The sequence below is a fragment of the Clarias gariepinus genome, chromosome 1 (assembly GCF_024256425.1).
Source record: "Clarias gariepinus isolate MV-2021 ecotype Netherlands chromosome 1, CGAR_prim_01v2, whole genome shotgun sequence".
NCBI classification, from domain to species: domain Eukaryota; kingdom Metazoa; phylum Chordata; class Actinopteri; order Siluriformes; family Clariidae; genus Clarias; species Clarias gariepinus.
In genome coordinates, this window is record NC_071100.1 from 35,140,085 (window position 1) to 35,153,720 (window position 13,636).

At 36.0% G+C, this 13,636-nt stretch overlaps 1 protein-coding gene across 2 annotated transcripts in view; it reads left to right on the plus strand.

Moving 5' to 3' along the window:
- dock11 (dedicator of cytokinesis 11) overlaps positions 1-13,636 on the plus strand; it is an 82,479-nt gene that overhangs the window by 60,755 nt on the left and 8,088 nt on the right. For both annotated transcript variants that reach the window (XM_053515088.1, XM_053515168.1), the window contains 6 exons: positions 574-687; positions 1,614-1,829; positions 6,638-6,695; positions 7,127-7,233; positions 7,464-7,586; positions 12,422-12,535. In XM_053515088.1, coding sequence (XP_053371063.1) covers positions 574-687; positions 1,614-1,829; positions 6,638-6,695; positions 7,127-7,233; positions 7,464-7,586; positions 12,422-12,535 — 732 coding nt within the window. The remainder of the gene's footprint in view (positions 1-573; positions 688-1,613; positions 1,830-6,637; positions 6,696-7,126; positions 7,234-7,463; positions 7,587-12,421; positions 12,536-13,636) is intronic.

Sequence of the window (13,636 nt, forward strand, 5' to 3'; positions counted from 1 at the left end):
CTAGTATGCACAATTTAAGTCAACGTCCCTGTTTGCAAATGATATTTATCCAAGCCTGAAATGAGTCAGGATTAAGGCTCCTCTACAAAGCTTCTAGGTTTACTTTAGATGCTATAATGAGAAGCTTGACAGCCAGTTGAAGTGGATTGGGCACATTACAAGGGTGCCCCCTGCTCAATATTCTTTGGATATTGATGAAGTAGGACTACTGTTTACTGCCTCGTTGTGCAGTAGATTCGGGAGGAGTGTAGTGTCAGTCATACAGACTTATAAGAATATAATAATAAAACAAAAGGAAATTATAAAAAGGCGAAAACATTATGAAATCTATATATTATTTTACACATAGTGTATATTAACTACTACTAACAAACAACCTAAAGAGAAGCCATGAAACAGGCTTTTTTAGAAATATTTCTCTGGGTTGAATGCAGTTTTCCAAAAGTTTTGATTTCAGTGACCTATTTTTTCCCAAAAATATCCATAATTGGTTAGAGAGGCCCATAGTTGATTGGTTATGTAACCATATTTACCTTTTCTCCTTTGTTTGTTTTGGCTCTTCTTCCTCTGAAGATCATCATTGCTGTGAGTCAGCTAATTGCAGATGTGGCCCTGACAGGAAGTTCACGTTTCCAGGAGTCATTATCCATCATTAACAACTTTGCCAACACTGACAAGGCCATGAAGGTATATCACAAACCTTTCACGCTAGATCACGTCCAAATACGTTACTTCTCATTACATTGACTAGATTCATTGTTAGATTTAAGGGGGTTTGAAAGGAATTTCAAAGCAATTTATAAGATCTTCCATGTAAAGCCAAGTGTTTGTTAGTAAATGAATTTAATTCCTTGAATAATGAATCAGACCTCCCAAGTCAGTAATGCACTTTTAATTGTGTCTGATAGCACAGTAATGTTGAATTTTTTGAATCTGCGGTCAGATATTGATTTTTGATAGCAGCTTGCCAAGAGAGCATTAAACGCTGTAGTTCAAATCAGATGCACTTCTCCTGATGCATATTTTTAGTATTTAGTAACAACTATAATATGTTTCCATAGTGACAAATTGTTTACAGGGTGTTGTATGGCGAAGTTACCATGAGTTGATATGGTTTAATTTTCAGTAACAGGATGTTTATCTAACATTTGTGGAAGAAAAGTCTATTGTCAGTGCTTTCTAAGATGCAGCAAGTTCTCTGCGGTGGAAAAGATACTGTATCAGGACAAAAGACTTTTCTGTTTTTCTGTTGCATGACAAGCTAAGCTATCTCTGTTGCATGACAAGCTGAGCTATCTCTGTTTCATGAGTTATCTCTGTTGCATGACAAACTGAGTTATCTCTGTTTCATGATAAACTAAGTTATTTTAGACTTGCTAATTAAGAGAAAAAAAACAAAAGGCGGTTAAGTGAATTAGTGTGCAAACTGCTATGAGACAAGACGAATAGAAGTGTGCTATTATTGGATGGTTATTGAAATATTTTCCTTTAACAACTGAAAATGTCCCATCATCATTATCTAATGTAACCCTACATTTATGTTCTTGGGAATATATTTGTGCATGTTGTTGTGTCATAACTGTTTCTGTAAAAATCTGCTTGTGCATGTTTAGTCGACATCTTTTCCAACTGAAGTGAAGGGCCTCACGATGCGCATCCGTACTGTACTGATGGCCACAGCTCAAATGCGTGAGCATGAAAAGGATCCAGAAATGCTGCTGGATCTGCAGTACAGTCTGGCCCGCTCCTACGCCAGCACACCCGAACTCAGACGCACCTGGTTGGACAGCATGGCACGAGCTCACCTCAAAAATGGAGATACTTCAGAGGTAGGTATATATACAGTGTGTGTGTATATACTGTAAGTGATCTACAGTAGCACTGAAAGGAAAAAAAATCTTTGGATTTTAATAATTGAATTGTGGACTTTAATATTAACATTACTTTTATTAAGCTATTGATTCCCTCTGCCCCATAATTAAGCAATACCACACGAGACGTAGTGCTGTTGTGCTGGCTATTCGCACGGCTGTAATGTGGTCGTAGGCACGAGGGTGCTGCCCGAGTTATCACAGTCACTGTGAATACTGACATGTATTTCTCTCTGTGGATAATGCTATATCACTTCCCCCACTGTTTAATGGTCCAGCAGGTGCATTTGCCACTTTTGCGTGTGATTGATATCTTCACGCATCTGTAAATGTGTCAATTACAACAAGATGGCAGGAATATTATTTCTACTTTACTTGGAGAGAACAAATGGTTCCTTGTGCCGGTGTGCTCTGGCCGCTGTGTATCTGTTAATGTGAGACAGTGCAGGTCAGGCATACGTCTATGTCTATAGACAATGTCTATAGGTCGGTGTCTATCTGTTTATGGGACGATATATAATATTTTTAACACTCACATAATAGTACATAATATTCAGAAGCGTCGTTTTATTTCACAATGTCAGTAGTGACAGTACAGTTTCATTCCATTCATGGAAGCGTTATTATGCCGATCAGGTCAGTAGCAAATTCAGTTCAGTTGCATGGGTGCCTTAGAGAGTATCGATTGGTATATTGTCTTGGTTCAGAAGTTAGTTAGCTTTGTAGCTCAGTTTAGGCATAATTAAATCAACACAAGCAGTTAAGAGACAATTTAGAACAACTCTTAAATTCTTAATCTATAACATGTGTTAAACATTATCAGATCTGTTTTCTTGCTAAGAGTGCTTTTGTGTCTGGTTTGGAAGGTGGGTTTTCCCAGATTGCTGCACTCTCCTCAGTACTGCAGACCGTACCGGCCTATTTTTACCCATGATAGCGACCAACAGTCTCTTAACGATTAGTTAAGTTAACTGTACCTATAGCTAAATATCACAGTGCTGATACCATTAATTACCACTTGTGGAATCGCTCTCGTCTAATAAGATTACTAGATTCCCTTCCTGACGCAACTTATTTTATCCAGACTTGGGACCAGCATTGGGATCCACTGGCTGAGGTTTGGGCACGGGCCAGTGACATGCGAAACACATACCACTGAGCCACCTATGCCTTTAGAATACTAGATCGAAACTAACTGTTCTATAATTATATATTACATGACATTAACTCTTTTTTATGTTACCCACAGAAGATCCTCACAATTACTTTCTTCAATCTGACTAACCACATATTTTTCAGTGTAATAAATGTAGTATATTAGGTAGAAATAATGTATTAGTAATAAATAGATTATTTTAGATGTATTATAGAAGTGTATTATACTTAGCTATTTGATATTATGTTTATATGGAGTAGTAGTATTGTACTTGAGACTGCATCCAACAAATGCACAACTCCATATATAACTAGTGTTTACGTAGTGAGCTACAGAATACCATTTTTTAGATTATTGACTCTCTGGACGGCTTGTGGCCTCAAAACACAGCTTTCACACTTTACAAGGAAAAAAAATAAAATGCAGGTGTCAAAACAACCATAGGTTCCAGCGAAACAGGATATTTAAACAAATATCAGCCAGTTGTGCAAGCAAATGTTATAAGTGTTAATTCTCATGAAACTTTGTGTACAACACTGCAAATGTTGCAATTTGTTTTTTTAACTTGCATACTCTTTATACACAGTGCTGTGTCAAGATCGAAAGAGCTTGACCATTTGTTTTCAGTCAGTTGGCGATTTAGTGTGTTGTCAAACAATATTGATGCAAAATATACATTACAGTATTAATATTTTCATCGAACAGCTATATAGTACTGACATAGGTATTATTAAATAATGTTGAAATTATACACTGCCCTGCCAGAAAACAAAGTTACCAATACAAAAGAGTCAAATTGTTGGGTTGTATCAATCAAAGAAAGCAACTAAGGAGATTTACAATTACTGAAACTGGGTTTAGAGCCTTTTAACCCATTATCAATAACTGGAAGGATGGTGCTGAACCGTTAACTTTGTAGAAGAAATGTGATAATAAAAAAATCATAAATAGAGGTTACTTAAACACTTGGTAACATATATCAACAACAAAAATAAACATTTTTTTTAAATATAATAAAAACATATCTATGTTTAATATTTTGCTATGTTTAATATTTAAAGTAAGAGCATTTCCATATGAGATGGGAATTCACTGGATTAGGACTAAATGGCTGTGTGGCACTTGTTAGTGAGACTCGTTAGGAAAAATGGCTTCAATTTGTTAGGAAGCATAAAGATTGGATCAATGGAAAATGATGATGTGGGCCGGTCAAGGTAAGAAGAGGAGCACGTCAAGTGATACACCCATCATGCATAGTGCCCACTGTACAACCCTCTGTGTTATGATCTAGGGTTGCTTCAGGTGGTCAGGTCTAGGCTCAACAATGTTTTATGGCAATAAAATGAAGTCAGCTGATGGCCTGAATGTACTGAATGACCAGGGTATCACATCAGTGTGGTTTTTCTTTTCCTGAGGACAGGTGTATTTCAGGAAAAAGAGTAGTTCTGGGAGCATGAGTATAAGCATGAGCATTTTTACTTATGAACTGACCACCACATTGTGTGCTGTAATCAAGGCTAAAGGTGATTGAATAAAATCATACAGTGTGCGACTTTTTTGCCAAGCAAGTATATACTGAATAACAGGGACTGCATAAATAACATAAATAACTAAATGTAGCCTATTATTTATGCAAATTACCACGGACCTCCAGATACAATATTATCACGATATCCAGGGGCACATCAGATAAGGCCTTATGGAACAGGGTTTTTTTTACAGATATAGATTCCTAAGCTGTCTAAGGCAAAATTTAAAGCTGGTGTCGAGGAAGAGAAGGCCACTTGGATTTGCTTTGTTGCATTGGTTTATTGCAATCGCAAAGCCGAAAAATATGTGGAGCACTCTGAGACTCTTATAAATAATCACATACTGGGCTGCAGGCTGTTTCTCAAGCTTGATAAACTCAAAGATAACATGGGAGCAAGGCGAGCAATTCCATTAGGAAATGCTGGACTTTGAAAGCCGCTAGCAAATAAATTATAATGAGAACCGGATGAGAGGCTGTGTTTGGAATCTTTAAAACCTACTGACTTCTAAATCTTTTGTGTTCATTTTGACTTAAATTAAAGCCAAAAAAACACACAGACACACAAATCCTCAGTTTTCTTAATGAAAATCTTTAAGATTTTTTCGAAATCTTAATGTTCTGGTCACCTGGTTTAAGGGAATTTATAGCTATTTTGTGTTCTTTTCAAGAATAGGCATTTAGAAAATTACACTAACTATCCAGGAACAAAAATTGTGTTGCATTGTGTAAAATGCCAATAAGGACTTATTGCGTAGTATTGTATATTATGCACTTATACTTCAGTATGGTTTTAAACTTGTCTTGTACACAATGCTATTTCTCTGCATTCCACTCGTTGCACAAAGGGCATGTCCAAACCAGTTTGATGTGTTAACTAAAGCCAGAAGCACCTTCTTACCATTCTACTGTTTCCTCTGTGTGTTTTTTTTATTATTATTATTTTTCATTTTCCTGCGATATTATAAATGCCTTGTAATGTATATATTTTCTATAGTAATATATTTACATATTTTTACACATTCAAATAATCATCAAAGATGACGGATTGAAAGAAAAAGAAGAAAAGGTACCTTGAGCCTCATGAGGGCTTTAATAACAGATATGTGGTCATCACTGACTATAAGAAAACAAATAGCCTCAGATGGGAAACAATTTAAGATGCAGTTTTGCCACCAGTCATGCTGTCATATTGAAGTCTTAAATATTATTTAACCATAATATTATCTGTACCGTCGTTCAGTAAATTAAAATAGAATTCAAATTTTATTTGTCACATATACAGTCATACACAGTTTGATATGACGTGAAATGCTTATAAGACTGCTGATGACCTAAAAAATTAAAAATTAGATTTTTCCAATTAGAGTATGAAGTATGATATAAGAGATTTTTTTAATACAAATTTAAAATATAGAAAAAATATAGAAATAAACTTTAGCTGTAAAAAGAGTTTGAAATTGACATTTTGTACAAATAATAGAAAAAAATAAGAATACAATAAAAATAAGAATAAATAAAATATATGTAATAAAATATAAAGTATAGAAGAGTTGAAATGGAATGTTAAAACCATGTCCAGTTATAGGCAAGACAATGTGCAGAATAATGTGCAAAGTCGCAATTCACAGTTCTGTGATGTGCGAAATATGCAACTGTGCCATATGTAATGTGTGGTGAGCATCGTGGTGGGTAGTGAGGAAGCAGTAATCTAATAGCACATCATTTACCGAGCTTATTTTGTTGACCTTTATTCTTGTAGCACAAAAGCGTATTTACTTTGGATTAAAAAATGCTTGCACCAACAAGTCTAATGTTGTACAAAAGTGTATGGTGAAAAGCTTGATGTTTTATGCCTTTAAAAGAAGATAAAAGAAGCACAAGAACCAGTTGAGATTATTGAGATAATGACCTTTTCTCACTTATTCTTGCTGTCTTCTGTTTCTAAAAAAAAAACTTTTGTGTAAAAAGCTCAGTTTGTCATTTAGTGACATAAATTATGATTTTCTGTGTAGAATAAGTGTGACTTTGTTGCACCTTTATTTAGATTAACTTTGCTTGTGTAATATTTTGTTCCCACAGGCAGCTATGTGTTACGTCCACATTGCAGCTTTAGTAGCAGAGTATTTGTTTCGGAAAAGTAAGTTGGCTTTTCTTCCTGTCATTAAAAAGAAATCTATAACTGTGTTTACATTAATAGTGCATAGGGCAAGTATGAATAAATATTTACCGTCTGTTTGGAATTTAGGAGTTGACAGTTTAGTGTAATCGGTTAATGATATTTTCTACAAGTAAGTTTGCATGCCTTGACAGTATGGGCAAATTATTACACAAAGGCTAGCAACACTGGACAAGTCGGAAATCAAAATGTTATACCTGATTATAATTTATACCATATGTAGTATTTAGACATTTGTATTCCAATATAAGCAAACTATATTTTGCTATAGACTATTTAAAACTATAATGTATGAAAATTAGCTGTCCAAAGCTTTTATTTCATATATATGTTTTTTAAATTCTTTTAATACAGTGCTTTACCCTGGCGTATTGTTGTTGTCTGGTTGTTAGAACTGTTCCCAAGTGGTCTGGCAGCTTTTAAGAAGATCACATTTAACATAGAGGAGGAGGCTGCCATGAAAGAAGACTCAGGCATGCAAGATGTATACTACAGTGAGGTAAAACATGTTCAATGTTAATAGAAACCAAACTGACAATGCACTGACATTGAGCTAGCTTATAGACATCTGCGTAAGAGATAATGGAGAAAGTTATGTTAGGACAAGTTGAACAACATGTTTTATTTATTGCTATATAGACTGTCTCAATAGTTTAAACCACAATTTATCTTCGCTTTGTGTGTGTGTGTATGTGTGTGTGTGTGTGTGTGTGTGTGTGTGTGTAACAGGATGTTCTGGTAGAGCAGCTGGAGCTATGTGTGGAAGGACTCTGGAAAGCGGAACGGTTTGAGCTTATCACATGCATTGCCCGGCTCATTATTCCAGTCTATGAAAAGCGTCATGAGTTTGAGGTACAGTAAGAGAAAAAATGCAGTTTGGTTTCTAAGCATTAATGTGAAAAGGCAGTGGTGGCTCAACAATTTATTGAGCAAAAGGGTGATGATTTAAGACTTATCTCCACCAAACTGCCACTGCTAGCAAGGCCCTGTCTACTCATGGCTAATAAATTCAAAATTGTCCATATTGTGCATGTGATTGTGCCCTGCGATGGATTGTCACTGCATCCAGGGTTTACATCGCCTAGTGCCTGAGTCCTCTAGGATAGGGATAGGTTACAGGTGCCCCACAACTTTTATGATTATGGCTTATGGAGACCAAAATTCCAGTATCTCAAAATATTAGAATATTTCTTAGAATAATTAGAATTATTAGAAAATATCATGTTCAAGATGAGTAAATGCCAAACTTCTTTGGTGGTCTTTTCAGATTAAAGTGAATTTTATATAAAAATCAAAAGAGGAAAGGAAGGAAGGATCTAAAAGAAGGATGGAGAGGCACAGAATCCAATTGCTTAAAGTCCAGTGTGAAGTTTTCACAGTTTCACAGTTTTCACGTGTCATCTGCTGGTGTTGGTTCACTCTGTTAAATCTAAAGATCACGCCACCATCTACCAGGAGATTTTTGAGTATTTCATACTTTGGTCTACTGTCAAATACAGATGAGCTGAAGGCTGCTGTCAAAGCAACCTGGTTTTCAATAATACCTCAGCAGTGCCACAAGCAGATCACCTTCATGCCAAGCAGTAATGCAGATGATGCAGTAATTTGTGCTAAATAAGACTTGAACACGTGTTAAGCGCATGAATTAACGTATTTTTTTAGAATGTTTGTATTATTCATCCTTTTTTAATTTATCTTAGAAAAAAAAGTAAATTTAAAATTAGTTTGAGATACTGGATCTTCATGGATTTTCATGAGCTATTTGCCATAATCATTGAAATGAAAAAAAGGCCTGAAATGTTTAACTTTACATGTAATACATCTAGAATATATTAGTTTCACTTTAAAAATGAAATGAGAAATTAAAGTCCTTTTTCATGATATATTTAAAAAAAAAAAAGCCTTAACTTACAACTAAAACGTTCACATGCTAGGGTCTGAAAGAGAATACTGCTCTGTCCTGTCTGTTTATTTTAGATACTGTATACAGTAATGCACTATTAGTGCAGAGCATAGTTATGTCAGCATGTCATAACTGTACTGTAAAAAAATAGCTAGTACAATTTTGCACACTGGAGGAATATTTGAAGGAATTTGGTAAGTTAGCTCTCAGTTTGATAAACAGTATTCTGTATTCACACCTCAAAGTGAAACCTAGATTATCTGACTGCTTGTACAATCTTTTCGAAGCTGCATAAACACAATTCTCAGTACTATACACCATATTGCAAAATTGTTAGCACTGTTGCAATTACAACATATTCCTTCTGCAAAATATTACTCAAAGGAAAAATGTGTGAGAAGCATTCGTTGTTTCTCAAAAAGAAAAAAATATATATAAAATGAAAAATAAAAGAACGGTTGAAAAAGCTTAAAACTATGATCATGGGAAATCCATTATTAAATTAGATTAGGGCGTCATTTTGTGGAAATGAATGGCCACAAAAAAATAAGGTATTGTATGATGTGACAAGTGATAATACAATCTATAAAAGTAGAAAAGTTAATAATGAAATGTATGTAATAAAAATTATATAGTGTTCAACTGCTATGGAAAGTGACAGAAGCATCCAGAAGAACAGCATTCTATTACAGATTAGTTGAAAAAATCTGCTGCAATCTGTTATATAACAACAATTATTCAGAACTTTGGCTAAGGTACTTGAAATGGAGCTCAGGAACATTCTGTTTGCTTTAATTTTCCTGACAGGAGTCCACCAGTTAACTGGGTTTGGTTTAATTTTATACACGGATTTTTCACATTTATTTTATATAAACACCTTATCAATTGAGAGTACAGATGACACACAGTGTGCTCATGTCACAGATGTACATGTTACTCAGCCTCACTTTACAGTGGGGCAAAAAAGTATTTAGTCAGCCACCAATTTTGCAAGTTCTCCCATCTAAAAAGATGAGAGAGGCCTGTAATTTTCATTATAGGTATACCTCAACTATGTGAGACAAAATAAGAAAAAAAAATCCAAAGAGCTGTTAAAGGACACCAGAAACAAAATTGGAGACCTGCACCAGGCTGGGAAGACTAAGTCTGCAATAGAAAAGCAGCTTGATGTGAAGAAATCAACTGTGGGAGCAATTATTAGAAAATGGAAGACATACAAGACCACTGATAATCTCCCTCGATCTGGGGCACCACGCAAGATCTCACCCCATAGGGTCAAAAGGATCACAAGAACTGTAAGCAAAAATCCAAAAACCACACGAGGGGACCTAGTGAATGACCTGCAGAGAGCTGGAACCAAAGTAACAAAGGGTACCGTCAGTAACACACTGCGCCACCAGGGAGTCAAATCCTGCTGTGCCAGACATGTATTTGGATGATCCAGAAGAGGAGAATGTCATATGGTCAGATGAAACCAAAATAGAACTTCATGTTTGGAGGTGAAAGAATACTGAGTTGCATCCAAAGAACACCATACGTTCCGTTAAGCATTGGGGGGGGAAGCATCATGCTTTGGGGCTATTTTTCTGCAAGGGGACCAGGACGACTGATCTGTGTAAGGGAAAGAATGAATGGGGCCATGTATCATGAGATTTTGAGTAAAAACCTCCTTCCATCAGCAAGAACATTGAAAATGAAACGTGTCTGGGTCTTTCAGCATGACAATGATCCCAAACGCACCAACCAGGCAACAAAGGAGTGGCTTCATAAGAAGCATTTCAAGGTCAGTCTCCAACCCCATAAAAAATCTTTGGAGGGAGTTAAAAGTCTGTGTTGCCCAGCAACAGCCCCAAAACATCTCGCTCCAGAGGAGATCCGCATGGAGGAATGGGCCAAAATACCAGCAACAGTGTGTAAAAACCTTGTGACTTACAGAAAAACGTTTGACCTCTGTCATTGCCAACAAACAGTATATAACAAAGTATTGAGATGAAATTTTGTTATTGACCAAATACTTATTTTCCACCGTAATTTGGAAATAAATTATTTAAAAATCCTACAATGTGATTTTCTGGATTTTTTTTATTTTGTCTCTCATAGTTGAGGTATATCTATGATGAAAATTACAGCCCTCTCTCATCTTTTTAAGTGGGACAACTTGCACAATTGGCCTGCATTTTGCCTGCATTTTATAACCTTACATGGCATACCTTTTATAAACATTTATATTCAGTTTACATGGTAGACAGGGTAATAGACTACCCTGATGTATCCTTAAACTAACCTACAGTTGCTCTTTTATTGAATGGGCCAGGCTTCACTCCACATGTGCATCAGAGAGCCTTCGCCAGCCATCACCGGCGCCAGTATATCAGTTTTCCTTCCTTGGATCACTTTTGCTATGTCCTGGGCACTTCAGCCTGGAAACATCTTACAAGAGCTATAGTTTTTTTCTTTTTCTTACAGTTTTTTCTAAAGTTTATTTGTCGGAAGCAAAAAAAGGGGCAAGCGTAGGGATTTAAGTGGTTTTAACAAGGGCCAAATTGTGAAGGCTAGGGGAGTCAGAGCAACTTCAAAACTGCAGCTCTTGTGTGATGTTCCTGGTCTGCAGTGATTATTACCTGCCAAAAGTGATCCAAGGAAGGAAAATCAGTGAAGTGTTGACAGGGTCATGGGTGGCCAAGGCTCACTGATGCACATGGGGAACTCCTAATTTGTGGTTATATGGATATAATGTCAGGCATGTTATGTTGAATGTTTGGATTTACCTTTTAATTGAAAAAAACATTTGCAGCCAAAATAGAAATCTAACCCTCCTGTTAGCATTTTTAGTCCATTGCACCATGACCTCAAATGACATTCAAGAAGAAATCCACACATTTTCTCAAGATTGCTTCTGTAAATCTAACCAGCGCTGCTTCTTAATGTGTTTATAAAAAGTAGTCATAAACAAGGCCTGGGTTTCCATATATGGATGCTTTATACAGTGTCATAAATATAGTTTGACAAGTTTATGTCAACATGACCTTTGTCCTCTTAACCCATTTTAATTCACTTATTGTAGTAAAACTTAAGGTTAAATACCAGAGTGCTTTTGAGCTCACTGATACTGTGGTAAGTATAGCAAGCACAAAATATTGTTAAATCTTAGTAAGCTATAAATACAGACAGTGAATGAGCTTGCCCTGAAGCTTACACATAACAATCTGGGGAAAAATATTTTTTTATGACATAATCATTGCAATCATTCATATTTATTGACCACTTTGTCATGGTCAGAATCCTGGTGGATCTAAGACCTATCCTTGGAAGAGCAGCTGTGAAATACACCCTGGACGCACACACACACACATGTCATATCGGGATGACAGTGTAGGCAATTTACTTCCTGCATGCATGTGAGCGGTGGCAGGAAACTGGAGAACCCAGAGGAAACCAACTATAGGGGATGCTTAACTTTTTACAGGCAGCAGCTTGTACTTACAATCAAACCAGGAACTGTGGAAGCTGAGGCTGTAAAAATAGGAGCAGGGGATGCGGGATCACGACCATGCCTTGTCGTGCCTTGATGTACTCTTGAGAAATATTTCTCAAGGCTTCCTGAGGGACTTTTTTGGCTCTCATTGTCCATAATAACCAAATGAATGTGGTGTAAAGAAATGTGGGGTGGTGTAAGGCTTTTGCACATTACTTGTTGTAGCATCACCTAAGTAATTTTTTCTTATGTACACTTGCAGACTAATTTTATTTTACCTATTTCATTTCTGTCATTTCTGTTTTGCAGAAGCTAAGACGGTTGTATGACACCCTACAGAGGGCATATTCTAAGATCTTAGAGGTTATGCAGACGGGTCGCCGTTTGCTGGGTACCTACTTTAGAGTGGCTTTCTATGGGCAGGTGGGTAAATACAGACATCATTTTCCTTCATAATTTGTCTCTTTACACCATCACCGTGGATTTAAATTGAAATGAAGTAATCAATTAGCGTTAATTTAAATAGTTTGCCAAAAATGTTGCATACTGTTCAGAATTTACAATTTTATTACAAATGAAGCAGATAAAATGTCTGCAGTTAATATAAAGTATTTAACTTGCATGGGTTGTTTATAGGAACACTCAATATGTAGTCCAAATGGCTAACTATCAGAGAGATAGCAGACACTTGGACTGGCGAATTTAGCAATTTGTTACATTTTAAAAAGAAGAAACATTAAAAGACCTGGAACAACCTGGATAAAAAATTACTAATTGTATAGCATGTGCAAAGAGTTTACTTTAAGATACGAAACCGAAGAACAACCAAGAACAGAAAGGCCAGGTTAGACCTTGCAGAGTGGTATTTAATCCATCCCAGTTGAGTTTTTATGGCGAAATATTATATTGCAAAACACATTTTCCCAAAAGAAATAATGTAGATGAGTATTTTTTTCAACCACCCAAAAATATTAACAATATTACCAATTTCCAACACTATAGTTATATTTTTACATGTAAAAAAAACAATCAAAACATTTATAAAATACATGTAAATTAAGTAAAATAGGAAATAAACAGACATTAAATCTTACTTAAACCAGTGGCTATGTGGCTACCTTTTTTTCTTCCTACTCTTATAATCCACAAAAAGTGCACTCGCATAAACTCACTTTGCTTAGTTTTTTACTAACGCAGATAAGTTCTGAATGGCTCCCAGACGTATTGCCAATTTATGAACACAATTTATAAGCACAAGCTCGCCTCTTTCGCTCGCATGCCGAAAATGCTTTGTGTGCCAAGGTAAATTTCTTAAAAATTTTTTGTTCTTAAGCTAAAAATTCCTAAGACGGGGCATTCGTATGCCGAGGTATCCCATATCTGAAAAAGTCTGTCTAGTTCTGGAACACGATTTTAGGGGCAGGTAAAAGATTTCCCTTTAACAGAAAAGAAAAGATTTTAGCATGAAGCATACCACATAGTCTGTCAAACATGGTGGAGGGGGTGGTACAGTATGGCACGGCC